At 44.6% G+C, this 26,840-nt stretch overlaps 1 protein-coding gene and 1 long non-coding RNA gene across 2 annotated transcripts in view; one reads left to right on the forward strand and one right to left on the reverse strand.

Annotated features, from left to right (window-relative positions):
- The window catches only part of LOC310751483, a 363,050-nt gene that overhangs the window by 126,849 nt on the left and 209,361 nt on the right, over window positions 1-26,840 (reverse strand). The gene's annotated exons all lie outside the window — the stretch shown is intronic.
- The window catches only part of LOC310751245 (septin-2), a 59,432-nt gene that overhangs the window by 17,663 nt on the left and 14,929 nt on the right, over window positions 1-26,840 (forward strand). Inside the window, exons 5-11 of the mRNA XM_083590499.1 lie at window positions 28-151; window positions 6,140-6,274; window positions 7,562-7,679; window positions 12,519-12,620; window positions 13,017-13,162; window positions 14,617-14,700; window positions 17,334-17,391. Coding sequence (XP_083446625.1) covers window positions 28-151; window positions 6,140-6,274; window positions 7,562-7,679; window positions 12,519-12,620; window positions 13,017-13,162; window positions 14,617-14,700; window positions 17,334-17,391 — 767 coding nt within the window. The remainder of the gene's footprint in view (window positions 1-27; window positions 152-6,139; window positions 6,275-7,561; window positions 7,680-12,518; window positions 12,621-13,016; window positions 13,163-14,616; window positions 14,701-17,333; window positions 17,392-26,840) is intronic.

Consider the following 26,840-nt stretch of genomic DNA (forward strand, 5'->3'; position numbering starts at 1 on the left):
TAAACTTATATGACATTTCTCTTCTAGAGAAAATAGAGAGAACGGTCCAGATTGAAGCTTCCACTGTAGAAATAGAGGAGCGAGGGGTGAAACTCCGTCTCACGGTAGTCGACACTCCAGGATATGGAGATGCCATTAATAGCCAAGACTGGTATGTTGTTTCCTCAGGCTGTGATGCTGAATCTCCACATCTGTCCCAGGCTACCATTATGTTGTATACAGCTTTGGTGATCTTTAAACTGTTTTAACTCTCATGTCTTCCTGTCAGTGCTGGGGATTAGGCAGCAGAGACACAGCTTCAAAAAGCAGGATTGAGCCTCCCCATGCATCAGATGATGTGTAGAAAGTTCAATCCTGCTTGGGTTGGGTGCACCAGTCAGTTCCCAAACTCCCCGAAACTTGAAGAAAGCTTGATTGAACCCCCCCCCCACATCAGGTGATGCATAGGGCAGAGGTTTTCAACCTTGTTGAGTCCACTGCTGCCTTGACCAACTACATTCTTTCTGCGGCACCCCTGTGGGGTTCAGGAGCCCAGTTATTTCACCCCTTGCCTGCAGAGCTGTCCCCCTCTTGTGCTTTTTCAAACACGCTCCCTTGCGGAGTGTTCCCCGCAGCCTCCCCTCCCCTCCCCTCTCTTTGGGAGTCCTCTGGGTAGCCACAGCTGCCACCCATGGTCTCTGAGCTGCACCCCCCCCTGCCTCCAATAGAAGTACCTGTGACTTGTCTGTCCATTCCCAACAGCAAGGGCTGCCTCAGCTCCTGGCAACCAGCACTCCCTGGCCAGCCCCAGAGGCACCATTCGCTTGTGGAGTTTGTAGCCAGGGCTGCAACAAACAGCTGTGCAAGCCTTTGGGAGGTAGAGACATGGGGGGGGGGCTTCAGAGGAGGGAGGGAAGGAAGGAAAGAGGGACAGAGGCCAGTGTTGCCCACGGTACCCCTGACCATCATTCAAGGCACCCCAGGGCACATTGGTTGAAAACCACTGGCATAGGGAGTTCAGTGTAGCGTTGCCATATTTCAGAAAGTGAAAACCCAGACAAGTCAATGACCTATTTTCTGGGGGAGGCGATCGAGCGCCTCAGCCACAGTGAGAAGGCCACCCTCCAACAACAGCCGCTGCTCGGTGCCCAAGCTGGAGCACCGCTTCTCCTGCAGCGAGCAGTGCACTCCAGGGACAGGGAGTCTCACTGCTGCAGTTGAAACAGCATCTGAGCGCAAAGCAATGGTAATTGGGAAGCCAAAGATGTACCTATTTTTCGCTCTATAACACGCACCAGACCATAACACGCACATAGTTTTTAGAGGAGGAAAACAAGAAAAAAAATATTCTAAACGAAATAGTGGATATATGATTTTTGTGATTCATGCTGTGGCCACAGACATGTGATCTGACAGTGAGTTTGGAGTAGCCCAATGCAAAAATCCTGAGGATCCATGTGGATCCATGCTTTGTAACCACGGAGGAGGGAAGGAAGGGGAACCATGGATCCTCTGCTCACGACTGCAGCAGATCCCCACCACCCGCAGGCATTCGCTCCTTAACACGCACAGACATTTCCCCTTACTTTCTAGGAGGAAAAAAGTGAGTGTTATGGTGCAAAAAATACGGTATATGTTTGAGTGCGTTGTGGAGCGCTTTGGTGTGGATCTGTCCCGTGTGCTCATGGTGGGTGACTGGCTGGAGACATGAGTTGCCATATGTCCAGGTGTTCCTGGACATTTTAAACGGAAATAACATATTCTGCCCAGACACCATTTTTGGAAGTGAAATCCCAGACATCGCCGGGATTTCACTTCCAAAAATGGTGAAATCCCGGCGATGTGAAATCCCGGCGATGTCCGGGATTTTCCGGATGCATAGCAGCCCTAGTTCAATGCCTCTGTAGAGGTTCACTCCAATGAATGCTGTAAACTGGGTTGTTGGGTTGAAAAACAATATTTCAATCAGATGCTACGTATCCTGCTGCTTTGGCCTACACAGTATTGTTAAATAATTTTGCTTTCCTGGAGTGATTTTTCTAGTCTTTCTGCGCGGGATCGCTTTTAACATTTTCTGTAATAGTTGACTTGGAATTTCCTTCTGTGGGATCTCCAAGCCCCTTTCGCTTGGCTATTGTGTTGCAAGTAGGACTTCCTGTTGATTGTGTTCTGATGCCGTGTTTATTCTTCGGAAATGTTTCTTGCGAATCCTGCGAGTTTGAATCCCCACCCACTTTTTCCGGCAGGGAGGCCGAGCAAGCGGCAGGCAGCAAGATGGTGTTACGGTCCATCATTGTATTACTGTTGTTGAATTTGCAACAGAGGATTAAATTTGCAGAATAGGATTACAAGGGCTATGTAGAAAATATTATTTCTCCCACCTCCCCACGTTGGAGGCTTCAATTCCCTTTCTTTCCACAGTCAATAAGAATGTTCTAGGGTTTGTAAAAACTACCTTCTCAACAGTATTTATACTTTTAAGAAAGCAATATATCACACATTTACACAGCATGCCCCTGAAAATGTTGGCCTCCTGGCACAACTTACCCGTGTTGAAGACCAGTCCTCTGTGCCACTTCTTGTTTTGTCTTACCACTTGAACCCTCATCTGCTAGTCGATCTTGACTACTTTCCCGGGAATAATCCCTTAGGCAGAATCCAATGGAAGACTGATATTCTGCCTACAGTGTCATTGTTATGTCCCAACTGAGAGTTAGCATAGCAGAACGATGAGATTGGGGGACATTCCAGCTATATACTCACCAGGAAGCTGTGATCAAACATTGTTTCCTTAGTCTCAGGCCTCATTTGCCCAGCTCATCTGTCATACCATATACTACTGGCTTATTTTATGGGTTTGTCATTAAGTATAGCAGGAATAATATAGTGTGACGTGCTATGAGTATGTAAGAAAAGTGATATATACTTTTTAAAAATGCCTTTGCCGTTCTAGGACTCTATTGGCTGTATTAAACCTGTCATGTGGCTCTGTGTTAAATAAAAGGTGTCAGGTGATATTTCCTCTGTTCTGAACCTTTTGTTCCACTACAACAAGACCAGTCTTTCTGGGCTGCTGCCTTGTTAGGTGGAAGGAGGGCGTGTGTTTTGGCAACATTCGGTTTATTTCATTTTCTCAAAAACCACTTTTTTCCCTATGGAAAAAAAAAGATTGCTTTGTTTGCTGTTGTAATGCATAGTACAGGATATGGAGTTGTTTAACTAATGATACTGTCGTGGTGGAAAGCAGGTGCTTCCCGGAAGGTAGAATGTACAATTCACTGCTGACTTACACTTACAGAAAAAACGGAACAGCAGTGAGGACTTGAAAGTAGCACGTAAGCAAATTACAGTGACAAAGAAGCGCTAAGTATCTGACACAACACGCTGAGGTTTTCCCTCCTGATCATATTTCATCAGCCCCACTTCCCTTGAATTGCCAAACTTTTTTGTAATTCCTGTGGAGGTAGAAAAATTGAGGAAGCTTGGGATACGTGTGTACTATCACCGTCTCACCATGAACCCTTTGCTTTGGGGGTGGGTGTTTGGATGTGACTTCTGTGGGAGGCAGAACGGGATTTGCTAATTTAACAGTTTTTAGTCATAAGGGAACTGAAGACAAATAATCTCAGTTTGTAGGTGAGTGCAGTATTGCTTGTACTGTAGTAGAACTTTCAAAAGACCTATTCTATTTACACAGAAACTCCTAAAATAGGAAACTTACATTTCCTATTATTTACATAATAATAATAATAAAAATAATAAAATTTTATGTATATCCCGCCCTCCCCAGCCAAAGCCGGGCTCAGAGCGGCTAACAACAGTAAAATAATACAATACAGTAAAATAAAATAATCTTTTGAATACCTTTAATAACTGATATGTTCTGGGCAGTGAACAATGTTTTCTAAAATGGTGTAAAAATATGCAGCTAATCACAATAATAATAATAATAATAATAATAATAATAATAATAATAAAAGTTAATCACAATAAAAGTAGATATAACACCACCAGTCAGTCATATAAAACAGTATTAAAAAGCACCAGATATTCTTAAGCATTTGAAACACCTTGAAAAATTAATAAGGTCTTCATCTGGTGCCAAAGAAGCCATAATGTAGATACCAGGCAAATCTCTCTGGGAAGGGCATTCTGCAACTGGGATGCCACCACTGAAAAGGTCCTCTCTGCCCATTACCTAAGAACCATATCCATCCTCTACCCCAGGCTTCCTCAACCTCGGCCCTCCAGATGTTTTTGGCCTACAACTCCCACGATCCCTAGCCAGCAGGACCAGTGGTCAGGGATGATGGGAATTGTAGTCTCAAAACATCTGGAGGGCCGAGGTTAAGGAAGCCTGCTCTACCCTGATCCCAAACCCACCACCTGCATTTTAAATCCTAACTCTTCCTTCCCCATCATTTTGCCCTTCAGGAGTCCCCCCTTCCCTTAACAGTCCTACACTTCAAGCAATTCTTGGTACCCATTCAGAGAGCCAGTGTGGTATAGCGGTTAGAGTGTTAGGTCATAGCATGACCTAGAGACTCAGGGTTCAGATCCCCACTCGGCTGTGAAGCTCACTGGGTGACCTTGGGCCATTCACTGCCTCTCAACCTCACCTACCCCAGAGGGTTGTATTGGTGATCAAATGAGGGGGAGAATCATGTATATCACCTTGAGTTTCTTGGAGAAATAGGTGGGATAAAAATGCAAGCAAGAAATAAGCGCGCGCGCGCGCGCGCACACACACACACACACACACACGTACTTGCAAAATATTGTGTACACTGCCCTTCTCAGCTTTCAGCTTGGTTATGTTTGGGTTGTAAAAACTTCAGGCGGAAAACCCTGAGGTTCGGACCCAACATTGGGGTGGGTTTGAGAGTTGGCAGGGAGAGAAACATCAGGTATGACGCTTCATGAGGTTTGTAACCCTAATAACTCTAGTCCTAAAGGAAAGCATGAGAAAGGAGGGAAGGGAAAGGGCTGTGAAAGAGGTGACTCAGAATTAGTCAGCCTTTTGAAAGTGTTCCTGCTCTGGGTGGGTGGCTTCCTTTTTTCACTTGTACTTAATTCTGCTGGCATTTGACTGTCGCGTGTCCAGGTCATGCTGCGTATTGCGCTGTAAACATGCTTTATGTTGGTCCATAACGCGGCAGCCCCACCAAGATCAGTCTGCCTTGAGTCAGCCCCCACATGCTTACCTCATTACAGTACTTTAAACCAGTCTAGGGGGTGGCACTGGCTGTCAGCCACCTCCCCGCTCCTCCTTTGTGTCAGTATTGCCTTTGTGGAATTCAGCAAAGAGGAAAATAGGAACAAAGGCAGAACTAGGCCCCATCTGCACAATACATATAAAGCATCATCATACCACTTTAAACAGTCATGGCTTCTCCCCAGAATCCTGGGAACTGTAGTTTAAAGGGGCTGAGAGTTGTTAACAGACCCCTATTCCACACTCAGAGCTACAGTTTCCAGGGTTCCCTGGGAAGGAGGTAAAGGTAAAGGGACCCCTGGCCATTAGGTCCAGTCGTGGCCGACTCTGGGGTTGCGGCGCTCATCTTGCTTTATTGGCCGAGGGAGCCAGCATACAGCTTCCGGGTCATGTGGCCAGCATGACTAAGCCGCTTCTGGCGGACCAGAGCAGCGCACAGAAATGCCATTTACCTTCCCGCCGGAGCGGTACCTATTTATCTACTTGCGCCTTGAGGTGCTTTTGAATTGCTAGGTTGGCAGGAGCAGGGACCGAGCAATGGGAGCTCACCCGTCGCGGGGATTCGGACCACCGACCTTCTGATCGGCAAGTCCTAGGCTCTCTGCTTGTTAAACCACTCTGGGAAGTGTAGCTCTGTGAGGGGAATCGCTGGAAGGAGAAGGGGGACAAAACTAGGTTGAATTGGTTCCACATCCCATTGGCTCACGCTCAACTTATTGTTGGGCTTCCTGCTTCCTGCCCCCCCACTCCCAGTGGGCACCAGTCACCACTAGTGGTTGTGAAGAAAAAATGGGAGGCACAGAGTGTGAGGAAGCATGCTGTGAATGCCTTGAAGGTTAGGGGCTCTAGAGAAGAAGCAGTAAGAAGTAGAAGCTAAATATTTCACAAGTAGATGCAAACCTGTCTCATCACAAGTTCCTCCTTTTCCCTTTTCTCTCACTGCAGTTTCAAGACCATCATCCACTACATTGACAATCAGTTTGAAAGGTACCTCCATGACGAGAGCGGCCTCAATAGGCGCCATATTGTAGACAACAGAGTTCATTGCTGCTTTTACTTCATATCCCCCTTTGGACACGGGTAAGAAAAGATTTGCGTTCTAGGGTGAACTTTTTTTCACCGTTAAGCAGGCGCTGGGGAAATTCCAGCAGAGAGATTTAACCACCTTACGAGCAAAGCAAGTTTCTTTGTTGTCAGTCGGCCAACTCAATTAAAATCATCTTTGGGATTAATGACCTCCATTTCAGAGAGGATTTGCTATTAAAACTTGTCAGGGGTACATATTAAAAATGGATGACTATCTAGAAACTTAGAAGTTGTAATAACTATGTCTTTTCATATGCGTAAATGGAAAGTTTAATTAAGCATGTCAGCCACCCACATTTGAAGTAAGTAGTTTTGCTTTTCACCTGGGTCTTGGAAGTTCTGTTTGTTGCCAGCAAAAGTAGAACTTTCTTTAACTTACAAGAGTTATACTTCAGCTTAAACTCTAAAAATGGTGTACACCCTCCTGCCTCCAAGTGAAATAACAATATTGAAAATATTGAACATTCTAAAACAATGATGGGGGGAACCTGTGGCCCTCTAAGAGTTGCTAGACACCAACTCCCATCAGTCCCAGCCAGCTGGCTATACAGTTGTACCTTGATTCTCAAATAGAATGTGTTCCAGAGTCCGTTCGACTTCTGGAACTGTTTGAAAACCAAGATACGGCTTCTGATTGGCTGCAGGAGCGTCCTGCAGCCAATCAGAAGCCATGGAAGCCGTCCCGGATGTTCAGCTTCCGAAAATCATTCGAAAACTGGAACACTCACTTCTGGTTTCCGATCGTTCGGGAGCCGAAAAGTATTAGTTCCAAGGGGTTTGGCAACCAAGGTACAACTGTATTGATGTGATGGCAGATGTGTGTTAGAGACCAAGATCTAAATTTGGGGGATTGAAGTTCAATGGGAGAAATGTTTGTTTTAAAATTACTCTATGATATCGAAAACATTCGCTTAAGAATCTACTGAGTGTATAAGCAGGTCAGGGGCGAAGGAAGTTGTGGTCCAGCAACGTTTGGCGATCCTCTCCAGAAAAAAACCCCAGTGGTTATCAAAACAATATCAGCAGCAGGACTAACCACAAGAGCAGAGGACTAATTCTGTTTGTGGAATTAAAGAGGGAGATAAATGAACCACCCATTGAAAGGGTGTTCTGGAGTTCCAGGGCTGCATTTGCAAAGGCCCTGCTGCTTGTTGGGATCTTTTTGATTTTAGATACATAACAGATGATCCATAAGATGCTGCCAAGGATATCTTCACTCAGGACTCCATTAATAATTAATGAGGTTTCCTCCTCCCCCCCCCCCCAATAATTGATACACAGGCTGAAGCCCTTGGATGTAGAATTCATGAAAGCACTTCATGGGAAAGTCAACATTGTCCCTGTGATTGCCAAGGCAGACACTTTGACACTGAAGGAGAGAGAGAGACTGAAAAGAAGGGTATGTATAAGCTTTTAAAACGAAATGCCACATCCCGTTTCCAATGAGTTTGTATCTGCTATATGCCTTAGAAAGCTGTGTATCTGTTTGCTATGCATTTGGACACCTCTTGAGATCCCATAACCAAATTATGGTTCCTGATATCACTTTTTTTAAAAAAAATTATGATTGGACACCATTTTGAATCAAGATAGTTCACTGATTTTGTTTTGTTTTGTGCAATCCCTGAACAAATGCCGAGTAGAAGGCTGTTTGCATTATATTAAGAATGTGTGCAGTCCACCTTTATTCCATAATGAATTTCATTCATGCTGCCCATCAATTAAATTTACAGGGTGGCTGGCATAAGGAGGGAGGCAGCTGACGAACACCTGTTCTAAAGAAGGAGGGGGGGTATACTTTCTCTGTGTTTTCAGATGACACAATTTGGTTATAAAGGGCATCATTTTAGACGTTCTCTTTAATTTCTGGTGCAGAAGGGGGTGTGCCTCTTCTAACATGGCACTTGAAACCTGCATCTTTTGTGTTTTGTATTTTTTAAAAAGTATTTTTGTTCAATCTGTTCTCCTGCTAATCGGACAGCACGTTTTAGTCTGTCAAATGGGCAGGATTGAGCGTTATTTTTAATTGCTCTTGATTTTTCAAAAAGGTAATGAATAAATCAGGAGGTGAGGAGGAAGGAATAAACGCAACCAAAGCAAGCTGTTTGTTTTCCTTATCATGAGCATTTACACACCACTCTTCAATTAAATTCCCTTGCATTAAAAGGGAGAAAAGGACTATTGATCTTCACAATCATGGGAGGGTGGGAATCAAACTCGTTTTATGTAAGTCATTTCATTCAAAAAGTAGCATTTTGATTGATGGAACTGCCTGGGGTGTGTTTACATTTCAAAGGTACACTGGTATTTATATATTTTGCGCCACGATTTTATACTGATTCAATAAAGATGGAATTGCCTGTTCCTTATTAGTTAATTAAGCAGTTAGTTGCAAAAAGTATAATGTGCTAGAGCTCTTTCCAGGCTGCTGTCTGATAATGCAAACGTGCTGAAACTATTCCTCTTAGTCTAGATTTAACAATGCACACTTGTAAACGTTCGCTATTTGTTTCACTTTAAATCAGAGATGGAGAACCTTATTCAACCAGCATGCCTTTCTGGGCAGCCGGTGTGGGTGGGGACATGCCTGGGGTGGGGGTGGGGGTGGTTAGGCAGGACCAGAGGCAGACGTGGGCGGAGCAATGAATGCAAATTTTACCTTTGTAGGTTTGTTTCTACACACACTTGCATGTGTCCCCCTTATTCCAGCCACGCCAAAACACTTGGGGTGTGAAGCAGGGCTGGTGGAGAGTTCAAGAGCTGCATTGTCCCCTGCCCCCAGCCTGGGGTTCCTCACCGCTGCTTTAAATGAACACCAGCTGCAACAAAACCGTTGCCTAATAAGGAGCACTTAAAGGACAAATAAATATAAACATCTTAGCCCTTTGGTCCGCTTGGGTCAGCCATTGTTACCAGCAGCTTAACCAGGATTGAATGCTTTTAATGTTGATCCAGAGCTTTGAAAGCTTAGCTACTGTATATTTTTCTAACTCAAAAAACATCTCTCTATTCAAAATCTGTAATCAAGGCAGGAGATCAGGATCTGCCTCTCCTGATGGAGCTTTGAAGCCTTTGCTAGGTTTTTTTTAGATGTCTCTGCCATTTGGCAATCAATCTAAGGTAATGCGAGGGGGTTTTTGGGCTTTGTTTTTTGTCCTGAATTGTGGAGAGGTTTTTTTTTCTTTTTTGGAATAAGCAGAAAGCTTAGTTGTGGGGCTTCTGTCAAGGAAACCCAGCTTGGTGTAATTCCTGTTTTGACTCTGTGGAATTCAAACTTCGTTTTTCATTTTTAATATAAAAACACCCTTCTTTTGAGCGAGAAGAATTGGAGGGCAGTTTCACAAGATGTGTGCTGCAAAGCCGCAAGAGGAAATCTGCTCAAAAGAATGATTACATGAGAATGGGGATTTGGGGGGGGGAGGGAACCTTGGATTTTGACTTCTTAACACATTTCCCCGGGGAATGCTAATCTTTAGGAACCACAGAACCTCCTGGGGCCAATAAAACCGATGTCCGAAGCAGCAAAATGTTGCTTCATTGTTGGGAATATGAAAAGCAGTTTGTTTTTCCTTGAGATTTGCTCCCCCCCTTTCCCCTTTCAGGAAAGCACTTGGCTGAACAGCTGTGATATATTATTCCAGCACCCTTGTTGGGTTTTTCCCGCCATTGTTCCTCCTTTATCGCTAAGATCTCTGCCCAGAGAAATGGGCTTTCTTGTTCCGTGCCTCTGGTGAAAGGCGAGCTGCAATGCCACCCTGCTCCTCTGCATTGGGACTGACTTTCTGTTGTGTAGCAAATGCTAGAGATGCTGTGCCTTTAAAACCAAGCTGTGTCAGGCATGCCTCCTTAAGGAAGTACCGAGATTTGCATAGAGAATACGTTTCATTCTCCAGTGTGTTGGGTTTTTTGGTGGACTGAGCCTGGATGTTGTTGGCTGTTTATCTCATTTAATGAATGACGGTGTGGAAGGCCGTAGAGCAACTCCATTGCTTTCCCTTTCTGTGAAGTCTTTATTGGGGAACCTTTTTAGTGCTTTTATTGACCACTGACCCCTTCCATTCTTAATATCCCATTCTGGCTGAATGGGCTGGTTTAGAGCATCAGATGTACCATATTCGGCCCATCACCCCTGCTTCATTTCTTTACCTGTGCACTGGCGTTGATTCTTCTGTCGTGGTGCATTTAAACCACAGTTTCCCATTCAAATCAGGAAACTGTGGCTTAATCTCTGATTACTAACCAGGGATATATATCTAGAATCTGATCCCAGTTAGTAAGTCAAAATTAAACCAGAGATTATGGAAACTGTGGTTTGCACAAACCACAACAGAAACAACACCATGCTGGTATGGAGAAGAGAGCATGTGGACAGGCTACTCGTTCTCAGCTTAGTAAATAATGGCTTATTAATTCAAGGTAGTGTTGTCTGAGGGACGTGGGTGTCGCTGTGGTCTAAACCACAGAGCCTAGGGCTTGCCGATCAGAAGGTTGGCAGTTTGAATCCCTGTGACGGGGTGAGCTCCCGTTGTTCGGTCCTAGCTCCTGCCAACCTAGCAGTTCGAAAGCATGTCAAGTGCAAGTAGATAAATAGGTACCGCTCCGGCGGGAAGGTAAACGGCATTTCCGTGCGCTGCTCTGGTTTGCCAGAAGCGGCTTAGTTATGCTGGCCACATGACCCGGAAGCTGTCTGCGGACAAAAGTTATGCTGGCCACATGACCCGGAAGCTGTCTGTCTCTTGGCCTATAGAGCGAGATGAGTGCGCAACCCCAGAGTCATCCATGACTGGACCTAACGGTCAGGGGTTCCTTTACCTTTACCTTTTAGTGTTGTTTGAACAAGAACTACTTGCCTTTCACAAGTCAGGATTTTCTACGGAGGTCTTGGGGTTTTCTCTCCAGAAGCCCAGTTCCTTCAAAATCATGCCTTTGGGAGGCTTGCTGGATTTTACACAATTGAAAATTATCTTAGTCTTTTGGGTTCTGTGCGGGAGGAAACGCCAATTCATAATTTTGTTAAGCTTCAAAGTGCATCATGATTACTTCTCCTCCCAAATAACAACTGAATTTTGCAGTGCTAAACCGAATCATTCCCTGCTGCAAAATTATTTTTTCACCAAACACTCCCCGCTCCCCAATAACAAGCTAAAGAATCAATAACTCTTAACTATTTTTCTGTCTAGGGATAGTGTTTAAACAGTAACTTCATATTGCAATCTAGTGGCATTTGCTAGTGGAAGCAATCAATTTAATTTAATCACCACAAAGGAGTGTAAGAAAAATGGAAGAATAGGTCAGTGCTTTAGGAACAAATCCCTTAATAGCTGAAATAATGCAAGCTCTGGGGTTTGAGTGGTAACAACAGAAGAATACAATTTATTATTAATGGTAATCATTTCATTTGTCACACCTTTCTCTCCAAAGAGCTCAAGGTGGTGTACACGGTTTCCCCTCTTCTAATTTACTGTATTTTTCGCTCCATAAGACGCACCTGACCATAAGACGCACCTAGTTTTTAGAGGAGGAAAACAAGAAAAAAAATATTCTGAACGAAACAGTGGATGTATGATTTTTGTGGTTCATGCTGTGGCCACAGACATGTGATCTGATGGTGAATTTGGGGTAACCCAATGCAAAAATCCTGAGGATCCATGTGGATCCGTGCTTTGTAACCACGTTTTTGCGCCATTGCGGCCCCACGCAACAGCGGGTGCGTGATTTTGCTTTAGTTTTCTTGTTCCCCCCCTTTGCAAGTTTGCTGTCTTTACCTCTCCCCTCCCAGGCAACCTCCTTTATCTCTAGCGTCCCATATCTCTCTCCCCGATCGGCAAATGATCAACGGCTTTGTTTCAACACCCACTTCCCGCTTTCAAAAAAAAAAAAGCATGATCTGCTTTTTGCCCCTGGGCAATTTGGCTCCAAGGACCACACATTCGCTCCATAAGACGAACAGACATTTCCCCTTAATTTTTAGGAAGAAAAAAGTGCGTCTTATGGAGCGAAAAATACGGTAATCCCCAAAACAACACCTTGAGATAGGTTAGACTGAGAGTGAGTGACTGGCCCAAGGTAACCCAGGGAGATTCATACCTGGGCGAGGATTTGAACCCTGGTCTCCCAGATCCAAGTCTCAACACACTGCACCACCGCAGGCTTTCAGAATTCATGTATGTACACCTAATGTAGAATGTAACTAAAAATCGCCCCTGCGTTTTTGTCTCTTGCTTGCCTGCACCCATAGGTTTTAGATGAGATTTCTGAACATGGCATAAGGATTTACCAATTACCTGATGCAGATTCCGATGAGGACGAGGAATTCAAAGAACAGACCCGAGTTCTGAAGGTGGGTTCAACATCAACAGGTTCTAAATTAGGCATTCGGCTAATTTAAATGTATTCCTCACGTAGGTGTTAGTTTTGCTACAATTATTGCATACAGCAAGGCATATTTACCTCCCATTTTTGCAGTTGAAATAATACCCTTGCCAACATCTCACAACTCCAGTTTCTGAGCCTGTATCAGAAATTACCTTTACCTTTGCAAAAAAGGTAATATATCAATGTGTTTTTTTTAAAAAAAGCTACCCATGAGTTAAAAGTTTGCACTTCAGTGGAGATTTCTGTGGAATGTTGTGCCAAGACTTTTGAACAGTCAGGGTATATTAAGTGGCAAGTTGACTTGTACCATTGGCATTATTCATTGATGATCTTATAAAATGGAATTTATTGACTCATCTAGGCTAGCATTCCTTTTGCTGTGATTGGGTCCAACCAACTTATTGAAGTGAAAGGGAAAAAGATCAGAGGTCGCCTGTATCCCTGGGGAGTGGTGGAAGTCGAGAATCCGGAGCACAATGATTTCCTGAAGTTACGCACCATGCTGGTGTAAGTAGAGTCCCTTATTTAGTCTTAAACTACAGGCATCTCTAACAAAATGTGTTTGTCAGAGAGAGATGCCTCTTGTACATACTGTCCACAAAAACATGTTCGCCTGCTTAGCTGCATGGTTTATGTGAGAGCTCTGCTTCTTTCTTTATACTGAAACTGCTTTTGTCTTTTGTTTCTTGGCTAAATAATCAATAAAAATATGTTGCTAGGAAATAGGTGGCTTGCTTAAAATCTGGCTTGCTTTAATTGGAATGTACCGTATTTGGAAGCAGAAATCCTTAAAGGAATTTAAATTGGAAATGTCAGTATGTTTCAGAATTCATCTTGATCATATTGCAGCTCTGATTGGCAAGGGGGATTCTTGGAATCTGAGTTATTTCAATATTTGCTTTTGCAAGAGATTGAAGTTGATTTTAGTTTTATTCTGCAATGTGTATCTGTTCTGCATCATAGCCTCAAGATATGTTATAGCTTCCTTGTCAATGTACAGATTTCTCTCTCTCACCCCTCCGTACATGCACACGCCCCTGGACTAATGCATGTTATCTCCTCTAACAATGCAATTGTACCAAAAAAGATTTGAAACAAGTCAAGCGGAGCATTCCTTGCAGCAAGTGCTGAGAAACTAAATATAGTAAAATTCCAGGAATATGTTAGGGTTGATAATCCAAAAAGTGCTACTTAGCTGTGTGACTCTTAATAATGTCTGAGTTATTCCTCCTAGGGTAATTCCATTAATCAGGCTTTGTGGGTTACAGCAATTCTGTGGCATTTGATTCCATTATACATCCTTGGCTTGGTAAAGTTTCAGTCAAAGATTTCCCCCTGCTGGATTGTTTCCATGTCACATGTGACTTTCACCTTTGAAGCCACAGTGATAGTGAAGACTATTTCTGCAAGTAAGGTGGAGGTTCAGATTCTGTATTTTATTGTGTCTGTAGGTCAAGTGAAAAGGCTGACTTGATGGAAGAGTACATTCACTTTACATGCTACTGGTCCCCCACACTCATTCACATGTGACACTTTCCAGGCTAGGAAGTTCCTTTTAGCACCACATTTAAGAAAACATCCCAATAGATATTTTTCTAAAGCGGGTGGACCTGTGCGAAGCTTACCAATATGTAGCACTGCAGTAGAGAATTGTTGAGGATGTGGGTTGTAGGGACAGAATACTGTCTGTTTTTACTTGAAGTTTGGAATCGGTTAAAATTTAAGTTAAGCTTATGGATCTTGTCATTGAAAAGACAGAAAATATAGCATTTCAGTTATTATGGGTTAGTAAAAATGGAGAAAACCATTCATTCATGGCATGAAAAAAAGCATTGGCATGAATCATGTCTGTAAAGGCTGTGATGCTGCTTTTTATCCAGTTAAGAGATGAACCTAACTTAATAAAATTTGACTCGGGAGCTCCTGGCAAAGGAAGTTAAAAGCTGCGTTTCTCGTTTCAGGACCCACATGCAGGATCTTCAAGAAGTGACTCAAGATTTGCACTACGAAAACTTCCGGTCAGAGAGGCTAAAACGCACCGGCAAGTGAGTCTCTCTCTTGAGTTGTGCTTTCTTCCTTATGACTCTGCCCAGCCTTGCTCTTAAAAGTAGCTTCAGAAACAACCCCCTCCCCAACTCCTGTATCTGCTGATCTCATTCTCGTAACCTCTCCCTTCCTTTTCCTAGCCTGAAAACACACACGGAAACCAAGGGGAAGGGGCTCCTGTTTTAAATTGCTTCCTCTGTGTTAATTAACGGGAAGAAACCACTGATCCATCTAGGATGGTATGTGTGTGTGGGTGTGTGTGCGTGCGCGTGCGCGCGTGCAAGCTCCAGAAAGTATACCAGCTAAGGGCTTTGTGAAATATCACATCTCTCCCCCCCACCCAGTATTCATTCAGTAATTGATGTAATCTTTGGGTTGTATCCAAACTTGTCTTGTTTCCGCAAGAACTGCCACTTGCTCAATGGAGAGTCCACTCCCATGCACGCCCCAGATCTGTCCTGGGGATTCCCCTGATCCTCTGGAGGTGTCTTTAGGTATGTGCAAATGGGTTTACCTTGTTGGATGCAACCCTTTTATTCTTAAGTTGCCCATCTGACTTGGGCCGTTTAGATAGATTTGGGGAATATGCATACAAATATTGCAATCTGCCTTATACTACATCAGGCTGTTTGTTCATCTAGCCTTGTTATGCCTGTTCTGTCCAGCAGCAGCTCTCCACACTCTTGCCCAAAATCTTCTCCCAATGCTGCTGCCTGAGATCCATTATCTAGGATTGTGACACACTGTAGCTCTGTAGTACAGCACATGCTTTTCATACAGAGAGTCCCAGTCTCAGCCACTGGAATCTCCAGTTAAAATGGATTGGGTAGCTGGATATGGGAAAGCCCGAGTCCCTAGAGAACTGTTGCCATTGTAGACGATAGGTGACAATTAATCTGACCTGGTATAAGACTGCTTCTAGTGTTTTAAACTAAATATTTTAGGAACTGAGCCTTTTGCATGCAATGCTGTTGCCCCTTCCCTGTCTCGTGTGTAGATCTCTCAGCAATTCCTATACGTCTTGCACATATCTCGTATATTTTAAAACAGCATGCGCAGATGGTCACAGTGGACCGCGTTCAGAGTCCCCATTTGCAGACTGCACTGGAAAGGCAAAGGGCTGTTTTCACACATGTTCATCTATTGATGTCAAGTTGAGATCTGTGTGCCTGAATGAACCATCCCCAAACCAAATCAAACACCATATGGACAGAACTTTTAAATGCCCTCTCAAATGCAGTGTGTTCAATGCTGTTATAACTCACTAATTCAGCTGTGGCTTGTTGAGTGCCGAGGAATCAGTCAAGTCGTGTTCATGCCTGTGTGAACCAACCCCTGTGAGGCTTGACTCTTCAACCTTCAGAAATGTACAGTGGTACCTCGGGTTACATACGCTTCAGGTTACAAACGCTTCAGGTTACAGACTCTGCTAACCCAGAAATAGTACCTTGGGTTAAGAACTTTGCTTCAGGATGAGAACAGAAAGCGTGCTCCGGCGGCGCGGCAGCAGCAGCAGGAGGCCCCATTAGCTAAAGTGCTGCTTCAGGTTAAGAACAGTTTCAGGTTAAGAACGGACCTCTGGAATGAATTAAGTATGTAACCAGAGGTACCACTGTAGTCCAACGATTCTTGATTGAGAGTGTCCCAGCTTCCTTTCTCTCTGTGTTAATTTTATATAACCAGGGAAATTATCTTGGCTAAAAATGTCTTAATTCCTCTTCCTGATGCCACTCTAAACTCTCTTCAGTCCCCCTATGTGAATATTGTGCCCTTGACCATTCTGTTTTTAGTGTGTGAATCTTTTCTGTTCGTGTTGTGCCTTTCCTGACAAAAAAGCTTGTTTCTCTTTGATATCGCTCGGCGCGAGAGTGCAGAAATATTTCTAGTTAAGGAAATGACTGTGTGTGTCTGGGCTGGTTCTTTGTTTTATAACTTGGTGCCATAGGGTGTGGGTAGGGGGGTAGGCAGAGGAAATGGCTCCACTGAAGTGTAGGACAGAATTAGGGTGTAAAAATCCAGGAAATTCCTTATACAAAACAAGGGTGAAGAATGAGAAGGTGACAGCTGCAAGGCTGCCTGGGCTTGAGAAAATTGCAGAAAGGCAATTCCTCTTTGGCATTTTTGGAGAAGGTTTACAATATGGAAACTCAGGTCAAATCATTGGCTGAATTCTAATTGGTTACATCTGCAGCAGTCGGTAAATGAATAAAACAGTTGTCCTGAAGCAAAAAAGCATATTTCTTTGCTTTTAGATCAGATGTTGCCAGACTCCCAACTTGCATCAGCCTCAACCAGCACGGCCAGTGATCTGGGATGTTGAAAGTTATAGTCTAACAACATCCCTGGTTTTAGATAATGCAGGGTTTAATACCAGAAGAGACGTTCCCACTTGTAAAGGAGGAAATGCCTCTTCTAAGATGGTTTTTGCCATCTGCATATTTGCAAGAACTTGCATAGAAAATACGTAAGCTTTTTTTTTTTTAAAAAAAACTGTCTGATTAAAGGAGCTAGGTTTTTTCCCCAGCTGAACAAATTATTTAAATAAAACCAATTTGTCTAGTTGGCTGCTCAAGATCTGAACCCTTGTCCTTTAGTGCTTGTGATGCTAATGTGCATTTCTTGTACCTGACAGGCCTGTTGAAGAAGAAGTTGTGGACAAAGACAGGATCCTTCAGCAGAAGGAGGCTGAGGTAAGCTTGCGAGCAAAACTAAGTTAACATCTTATTAGCAGCGAGGCGCTTGGCTGAGCTAATGACATTCTGAATGAGCGCAAACAAAAATAAAAATAAAACCATTTGAGAACAATCCTTATTTCTGGCGTCAGAAGAGCCCTGTTGGATTGGACCAAAGGCCCATCTTGGTCTAGCATCCTGTTGTCATAGTGGCCAATCAGATGCTTCCAGGAAGTCCAGAAACAGAACTTGAGCACCATAGTCCTCTTTCAACTGCTATTCAGAGGCACACTATTTACTTAAAAGCATTTATATACGCTTAATACTTTGAATGGGACGTGGGTGGCGCTGTGCGTTAAACCACAGTGCCTAGGACTTGCCGATCAGAAGGTCGGCGGTTCGAATCCCCACAATGGGGTGAGCTCCTGTTGCTCGGTCCCAGCTCCTGCCAACCTAGCAGTTCGAAAGCACGTCGAAGTGCAAGTAGATAAATAGGTACCACTCTGGCAGGAAGGTAAACGGCGTTTCCGTGCGCTGCTCTGGTTCGCCAGAAGCGGCTTAGTTATGCTGGCCACATTACCCGGAAGCTGTACGCCAGCTCCCTCGGCCAATAAAGCGAGATGAGCGCCGCAACCCCAGAGTCAGTCACGACTGGACCTAATGGTCAGGGGTCCCTTTACCTTTTAATACTTTGAAAACTCTAAGAGGCGTACAGTCTAAAAAAAGAAACTATATATCACAAAAAAACCAAAGCACAACCTGAAACCAGTAAAACAGCATTATATAAAAAGACACACACAAGCACATACAAATGAATGAATTTGTCTCCTGCCCTTTTAAAGCCATCCAGGTTGGTGGCCATCGACACACCTTGTGGAAGTGAACCCCACAGTTACAACTATGCGCTCTATGAAGACGTTCTTCCTGTTGCCTGTCCTGAAATGCCCTCTCTTCTGCTTTATTGGATCATCCCCTAATTTTAGTATTGTGAGCGAGGGCCTACCTGCTTTCTTCACACCACTCCTATTTTACCACTCCTGTGTCATGTCCGCCTCCCTGCACCTTATTCAGCTTTTTTTCTAATATGAAAAGCTGCAGATGTTGCATCTCTTTTTCCATAAGGGAGCTGCAGCCTCTCAATCGTTTCAGTTGTCCTTTGCGGCACCTTTTCCAGCTTTATGATGCACTTTTCGTGGTGCAGCCACCAGAACTGTGCACGGTATCCGATATCCTTGCCCGCTCCAAAAGTGTGGCCCATTGTATATTATTACACTTCTGTTTGATAGCTAAGCATCTGGCGCCCACTGCTGGCTGATTCTACTTGTCACAGCCATCTATCTGCTCCCCGCCTTACTTCAAATAAGTAAATCCTTCCACATCGGAAGCTAGCGTGTCAGCAGAGAAAAAGGCTTGCAGTCCAGATTAATTTTTGACATGCTGGTTTCCCCCCTGTAGGAATCCTCCCCTTTCTCCCCACCCCTGACCCCCAACAAGGTGCGGCAACATTTTATCAGGGTGAAGTGGTTAAGCCTAGATTCAGGTTTGAGAACGAGGCCTAAGACAAATTTGTTAATTTGTTTTTGGGTGAAGTTGGCTGCCAGTTAATCAGTGGGGAGGTCTTTGTTTTATCTATACAGTGGTACCTCGGGTTACAGACGCTTCAGGTTACAGACTCCGCTAACCCAGAAATAGTACCTCGGGTTAAGAACTTTGCTTCAGGATGAGAACAGAAATCGTGCTCTGGTGGTGCGGCGGCAGTGGGAGGCCCCATTAGCTAAAGTGGTGCAGGTTAAGAACAGTTTCAGGTTAAGAACAGACCTCTGGAACGAATTAAGTACTTAACCTGAGGTACCACTGTAGTTGATTAGGATTTTCACATTGTTACAATAAAATATTGCAGTCCCCTATTACCTGTCCGCCTCCCAGTTCCTCTACCTCCCTCAGCCCTTGTGTGTGTGTGTCCCCCTCTCTTTTTAATCACAGCTTTTCCATTTTGGTTGTTCATTGTTTGGCATGTCAGGCTTGCATGCTCAGATAAGGGTTAGTGCCATTTTGGGGTCCCAGATGAACAACCATTATTACACTGGAGACATTTCCCTCCCTGCATTGTCCCTCCCACTGCTTCTGGTTGTGTAGGTATTAGTTCCAAAACTGCACTCCAAATTTCTTGGAAGCTTGGCTTCTTGTGTAGTTTATGGAGCAGGATCTTATCAAGGGCCACTAATGGCAGGAGGTCTTGTAGGAGGAAGCCTTTGTAAACTGGAAGAGTGTTGGCTTTTATTTTCTTTTGAGCCTGCTAGCTTCCCCTGAACAATGTAATGTTTGTTTGTATCAGATTTAATCCCACCATTCCTCATAGTTGCTCGGGGTGATGCAGATGGTTCTTCCTTCCCTCCCCCTCTGTCTGCGCAGCAGCCCTGTGGTGTAGATTAGACCAAGATTGGCCCAAAGTGACCTAGTGAACTTCACGGTCTCCAGAGGCGCTGAACCTGAGTATCTCTGGTTCCAGTCCAACACTAACCATTACACCACTTTGGCTGTCCACACATAGGGGCGTCAGTGCTGATTCTGAAATGTGAAAGAGGCTAGAAGCTTTTTCCTTGGGTGGATTTCTCAAAAAGTCTTTGCCAAGAGTTTGACTTCTGAGCAGAGTCTGAGTCTTTAGCTTGGCTGAACGTAGCAGCTGTTAGCTTAACCTACCACGCAAGATGCCGTGATAATATTGATGTTGACTCTCCTCTTTCCTGCTGAGTTTCCCTGTTCCAGGGTATTTGGCAACTGTCAGCAAAACAACAGAGAAGCAAACCACCCGTCCTTTTCCCCTCTTGAACTCTCCCGAATGTATTTCCAAGCCTCTTTGTTGTATAAATATAAAATGTACAATGAAACATGATGAGCGTATTAAGAATGCACATTTAATGTGCAAATGCAGAATGGGAGGACGTTTGGTGAGATGGACGGCTCCCTTATCCTGTTTCTACAGCTACCCACTAGTGTAGACAGTGAGCAGATTCCCTACATGGGTGGGGAATCTGTGGCCCTCCTAATGTTGCTGGGCTGCCATCCCTTCATCAACTCCATCTAGCATGGCCTATGGTCAGGGATGATGGGAGTGCTGGTCTAGCAAGATCTGGAGGGTTACAGGCCTCCCATTCTTGTGTTAATAGGCACAACACCCACTTTCCTGAAAGTCTCATTATGAAAACTAAAACTGAAAGCAAGCAGACTTCCAGACCTTATGGTTGGAATGTCATATATAATTGTTTGCGGACAAATTGGGGCTGGGGAACTGGATCTGGGCAGCACCCTGGATCTGTATTGCTCACACCTCCCGCAGAACAAGTTTGATAGGTAAGCAGGTCTGCTTGCCTGTCAATTGTGACATAAGGTGATCCATTTTTGCATAGTGCCGTGCACTATGCAAGCAGTGAAGTATCAAAGCCCGCAAATTTTTTTGCAGTACCTTTAAGGGACTAGCAAATTTATTGTGGCGAAAGCTTTTGGAAGCTGAAGAACATAATGACTGGATCAGGTCCAGCATCCTGAACACCCAGTGGCCAATCAGATGCCTAAGGGAAGCCCACAAGCAGGATCCAAGCTTGACATCACTCTCCCTACTTGTGATTCCCAGCAATATTTAGAGTCTATTTGCTTCTGAATTGATGCTTTTGAATTATGGTGCTGGAGGAGACTCTTGAGAGTCCCATGGACTGCAAGAAGATCAAACCTCTCCATTCTGAAGGAAATCAGCCCTGAGTGCTCACTGGAAGGACAGATCCTGAAGCTGAGGCTCCAATACTTTGGCCACCTCATGAGAAGAGAAGACTCCCTGGAAAAGACCCTGATGCTGGGAAAGATTGAGGGCACAAGGAGAAGGGGACAGCAGAGGACGAGATGGTTGGACAGTGTTCTCGAAGCTACCAGCATGAGTCTGACCAAACTGCGGGAGGCAGTGGAAGACAGGAGTGCCTGGCGTTCTCTGGTCCAGGGGGTCATGAAGAGTCGGACACGACTAAAGGACTAAACAACAAATTTGCTTCTGACAGTGGAGGTAGAACATAGCTCTTGATAGCCACCTTCTCCATTGGATTTGTTGGTAAATTTGCCTGGTTGGTGGCTAACACTACTTCTGTTCCTAACCTTGGTTGCAAACACTGGATTGAAGCAGACCAAGTCTTGTCACACAAGTCCACTTCATGAACAGTTGTCCTAAACTGGCAGGTAGGCACTCATCTGGGTACCCAGAAATATCAGTGTAAGTAGTGAAGTTGGCTCTCAAATTTTGGAATTGTTAGGAAGCCATTAACCATGGTTTCCAATCTGCGCGTAATGGGAAACCGTGGTCAGCTGCTGCTTTGTGGTGTGTTTGCTGCTCAAGCAGAGTGACGGCAATGGAGTGGCATATGGGTGCATGCTACTCATGTATATCCTGCCTTATTAAGCCAGGATTCCATTGCAGGAATGAGGCCAGTGCATTTTAATGTTTCTTTTCGGAAGGGATTAAGTGACCTCCTCTGTGCCTTAGTTTTGAATTTATATACAAATATACGTTGAAGGCCTTTGGCTGTATTTGGAGGGTGAGCTCCTTGTGAGATAGGCCTGCCCTAAACAGCTGCCGTTTTAAAGTTGGGAAGGATTGGACAGATATTGCAAGAAAACAAATGTTTGTTGAATTCCTGTTGTCTGTCATTTCTGTTAAGGACCGAAGAGGCTTTGCTTAGTCTTGTGCAGATAAGGTGGCACGAAATCTCTTTATCTCCAAAGCAGTCTGCTGAGGAGTCGAGTTGGGGGGAGGACTGGGGGGTTAGGGGGCAAACCAGAGGAAACGGCCTTACATTCTTTGGCCTTTGCTGAGAACACAAACATCAATTTCCCTTTCTGCTTTTCCATTCTGAGCAGTAATGATGCTTGAAGTTCTATTTACAGATTTGCAAGGTTTACATAACCTCGGGGTGGGTGGGGGTGGGGGATGAAGTCTTGGGCAGGTGCCAGGTCCACCATTATCAAGACATCACTTCTGCTAAATAATCATTATGGATTTTATCAAAGGACACTGTGCTTGGCTGGTTGGAACCATTAATCTCTTGCCTGCTTTCTTCGTCCGTGTTGCAAGATCATTTCGGACATGTGTAGATTTATTTTTTGCCCTCCCACCAGCAGCTGGCTTTTGTTTTCAGAACTGTCTTTTTTATGCCTTTTCTCCAGATACAAAACTAGTTGTGTCTGCAAAGAAGGATATTCATAGAGAGACTTGGTAGTGCGACTACCCTTCTGCGGATCTCAAGGTGCCATCAAGCACATTTCTGCTATCCTCCTTTGGTCACTTTAAGAAGGATATTTGAGCTTCAAATAGAAATACGACAAGCTGTGTCTTTTGCATTTCATGGCCTGTTTACAATCTTATTCTGTATATACATACTGAGTTACTTTGCATGACGCTGTTAACCAAATCCTGGTTTAGCAAGTGCACACAAGTGTGTGGGCTCTGGGACAGGAGTTCCCGCCCTGGACCTCCTTACTGCTAGGTTTAGCTGAGCCAAAGATTGGCTTTATCCAAGCCAGTTCTCAGAGTTAAGATGGCTCCTCAGTGGCCACCAGTGGTGGCTGGTGTCTATTTGGTACTGGCAGGGTGACCAACAGTAGGAGGAACCAGAGCATGAATGGGTGTAGCTAGAGTCAATGACAAGCAGAGCCAACTCATTCTGGTTTTGTTGTCATCTACCTCAATGCTGAGTTCTACAAGGGCTGAGACTGAGGAGGAGGAGGACGCAGGTGTTGGCATACTGAGGGCAGACTAAGGTTAGTGGTGCAGTGCCCCAGTCACCTTATGGACTAGCCTCCACTGCTAACCATGAGATGTCACCAGTGTTTGTTTTAGATCCATGCCTCCATCAGTGTGGATGCCAGTCCACAAAAGCTTCTGTTACTGTAGACCTGTTAGTCTTCTCTGTGCCACAGGATGCTATGTCTACTATCCTTGTGTCTTACAAACAGTTAGTCTACTGTCCTTGTGTTACAAACAATTAGCCTCCTTGTGTGTTACAATTAGTCTATTCCCTCACCCCCAACAAAAAATTAATAGGGTTGTTTGTTTATGTCTGATTGAACGTTAAGTGTTGAAAATCCTTGTGTGTGTTAGCCATTCCCATGGCTTCTCTAAGGTGCCACTTTACCGCTGTTCGGATCTGCACCTTTTGTAGGGAGACTCTCCACATCAGTGCTTCTCTCCCCATGCCTTTAGGCCCATTACAGATGTGCTTCAAATGGTCTCTTCATCCACATTACCAACTCTTCTAGGTGAAGTCCTACCAACATTTTTTTGGTGTGTATTTGTGTGCTCCCACCATGGCACCACGCATGTTGGCATGTTCACCTGTTAGATCATACACTTGTTAGGTAAGCTTTCCCCAAGCTGGTGCCTTCCAGGTGTTTGCACTCCAGCTCCCATCAGCTGCAACTGGTAAGGCCAGTGGTCAGGGGTGGTGATGGAAATTGTAGTCCAAGAACATCGGGAGAAGGTTGAACTAGGACAGAGTTGTAGCCAGCGTGGTGTTCTCTGGATGTTCTTGAGTAATTTGCATCAACCCACCTCAGCATGTCAAATGGCCAGTGATTGAGTTGTGGTATAGGAACATCTGGAGGGCCCATTTTGGCTACCACTGAACTAGAACAGAAAGTCTCAAAGGCCACTGCTGGAAGGTATCATCCTATAGCACTCTGATCTGAAGACTGACCTTATGTCTCTTGCTCAACATTTATAAGGTAAAGGACCCCTGACCATTAGGTCCAGTCGTGACCGACTCTGGGGTTGCGGCGCTCGTCTCGCTTGATTGGCCGAGGGAGCCGGCGTACAGCTTACGGGTCATGTGGCCAGCAGGACTAAGCTGCTTCTGGCGAACCAGAGCAGTGTACGGAAACGCCGTTTACCTTCCCGCACTTGACGTGCTTTCGAACTGCGAGGTTGGCAGGAGCAGGGACCAAACAACGGGAGCTCACCCCGTCGTGGGTATTCGAACTGCCGACCTTCTGATCGGCAAGCCCTAGGCTCTGTGGATTAACACACAGCGCCACCAGCGTCCCTCTGGCTTAAATAATTTTATCTTGCTCTGTGCTGCATTAGCTTCTTAAAGCAGTCTTCGTTTTGGAAAATAACCGACATTCTAAACCAATGCAGAGCAGCTCGTACATAAACAGTGCTGAGTTAGCAGTAAACATATTCTGTAATTTAACATGCATGGCTGTACTGTGTGCACGTCAACTTCTATTTTCCCTCTTCGGCCTCACTATATATCCTATTTCTAGAAATGTTGCTTTTTTGATATTGCAGATTATTAAACCAAAATAAACGCAAGCCTGTACTTAAGGAAGCCACAAGGGGGCGTAATGTGGTACAGACTTGGCTGCTGTCAACTCCCCAAGGGCTGATAAATAAGTAGATAATGTAGGAATTTGGGAAAGCCAGAAGATAATATTTAACACGAAGCAGTAAGCAGAGCAGGGGCACAAATATAAAAGTTCAATGTGAAGTGAAATTCACCCTTGGAGAAATTAGCACTGATGGAAGATGAATAACAGAGGAGTTAACTGTGTTAGTCTGTTACAACAAGATCTCCAAGGTACATTTATGACTCTGCTGGTTTTAACAAGTTTAGGGGGCTTGCTTTTTGAAATGCAGTTGATTATTACATTTACAGTTGCACAAAGCATTCATGCCACAGTTGATCTGTAAGTCTTTGAGGTGCAATGAAACACTCTTCTCTTGTTTGCATGAATGAGAGATGTTGATTTGATTCTGCTGCTTAGGATGTGGGGTCAAGAAGATAACCTTGCTAATTCTGAGAAATGCATGCCAACCAGAACCTGGTGATTAGAAGCTATGGGACTCTCCAGTCCTGGCAGACTGTGACCCTTTCCATGAGTTCAAAAGATAGGGTGTGGGCATAAAGTGTGTAGGAGGAACGGACACACCTTGATTGTTGTGCCTGCTGCATTCCAAAGTTATTTCCCAGTCTGAAGTTGTCCTCTTAGGGCAGAGGGGACAGGGATGTAGGAAGGCATTGTTTTCTGTTCTGCCTTGTAGTCATCACATGCAGCGCTGTTTCCATTCTGCTGCAATTCATCTTCCACCAAAACCCATGTTAATCGTCTTCCATGGTGAAATTATGTAAGTGATTTATGCAATTATTTATGTACTGTTTGTGGACTGAAGCAAACGCAACAGCAAATACCAATTGTGTTTGCTGGGTAGATTATTACTGTTCCAGACGGGACAAATAAGCAACCTTTGGTAATTTCCTCTCCCGTTTCTGTTTTCATCAGAATTCACCAACATCCATAGTAGGGGGGAGGGTGGCGCCTGGACATCTGCTCCCGGACACAGGCTGTGTTTGCAAGTGTTCAAAGAATGCACGGACAAGGCTTATCATTAGCAAAATCCAGAACTGCTTAAAAGCTGCCGGCATGAAAGGATGGACCCACAGCAAGTCTTCCACCTTTGCCTTCTCATTTGTCTGTCTTATAGTGCAGGGGTGGCTAACCTTTTTTTGGCCCAAGGGCCGCATTCATCCTTGGCCAAGCCCTCCAGGGGCCACTTGCCAGTGTTGGGTATGGCCCAAATTGGGTGTGAGCTCCCTATGCCCACCCACACGCTTCCTCCTTAGCCGATCCATGTAGATTATCAGGGTGGGGAAAATTTCTGTCCCTGTTGCAGAACTGGGCTGAATAGACAGGTGCCCACATGAGCACTGTGCTTATTTCACAAAATAAAAATATTTTTTGCTGTTGCAGCTGCTGTTGCAGCAGTAATAATAATAATAATAATAATAATAATAATAATAATAAATATTTATACCCTGCCCATCTGGCTGTGTTTCCCCAGCCACTCTGGGCGGTTCCAAACAGATTAAAAACAGAATAAAACATCAAATATTAAAAACTTCCCTAAACAGGGCTGCCTTCAGATGTCTTCTAAAAGTCAGATAGTTGCTTATTTCCTTGACACCTGATGGGAGGACGTTCCACAGGGCGGGCGCCACCACCAAGAAGGCCCTCTGCCTGGTTCCCTGTAACGTTGCATCTCGCAGTGAGGGAACCTCCAGAAGGCCCTTGGAGCTTTACCTCAGTGTCCAGTTCCAAGCCCTTTTGGAGGGTGGGGTTAGCCACCCTTGTTCCACAGTGGCCATCGAGTTGTCTCTGGGAAGCCCAGAATAGGGCATGAGTACACTGGCTTCAGTGAGTATTTTGGTGACCTGCTGTCCTTCATACCTGATGGTGCACGACAGAAACTTCGAATCTCTGCATTGGTTCTCATGTAGCTAGGGACTTTTGTGAGTTGTCTGTTCAAAGTTCTTAGATTCCCCTTGCCTTTCCCCCCAGAAGGCTTATTTTCAGGTTTTCTAAATTCTTGTTCATTTTTTGGGGGGAGGGGGAAAATAATTTTGCATCCTTTATTGTCCAACTTGTTCTAA

Source organism: Podarcis filfolensis (genome assembly GCF_964270895.1).
Source record: "Podarcis filfolensis genome assembly, chromosome: 16".
Classification (NCBI taxonomy): domain Eukaryota; kingdom Metazoa; phylum Chordata; class Lepidosauria; order Squamata; family Lacertidae; genus Podarcis; species Podarcis filfolensis.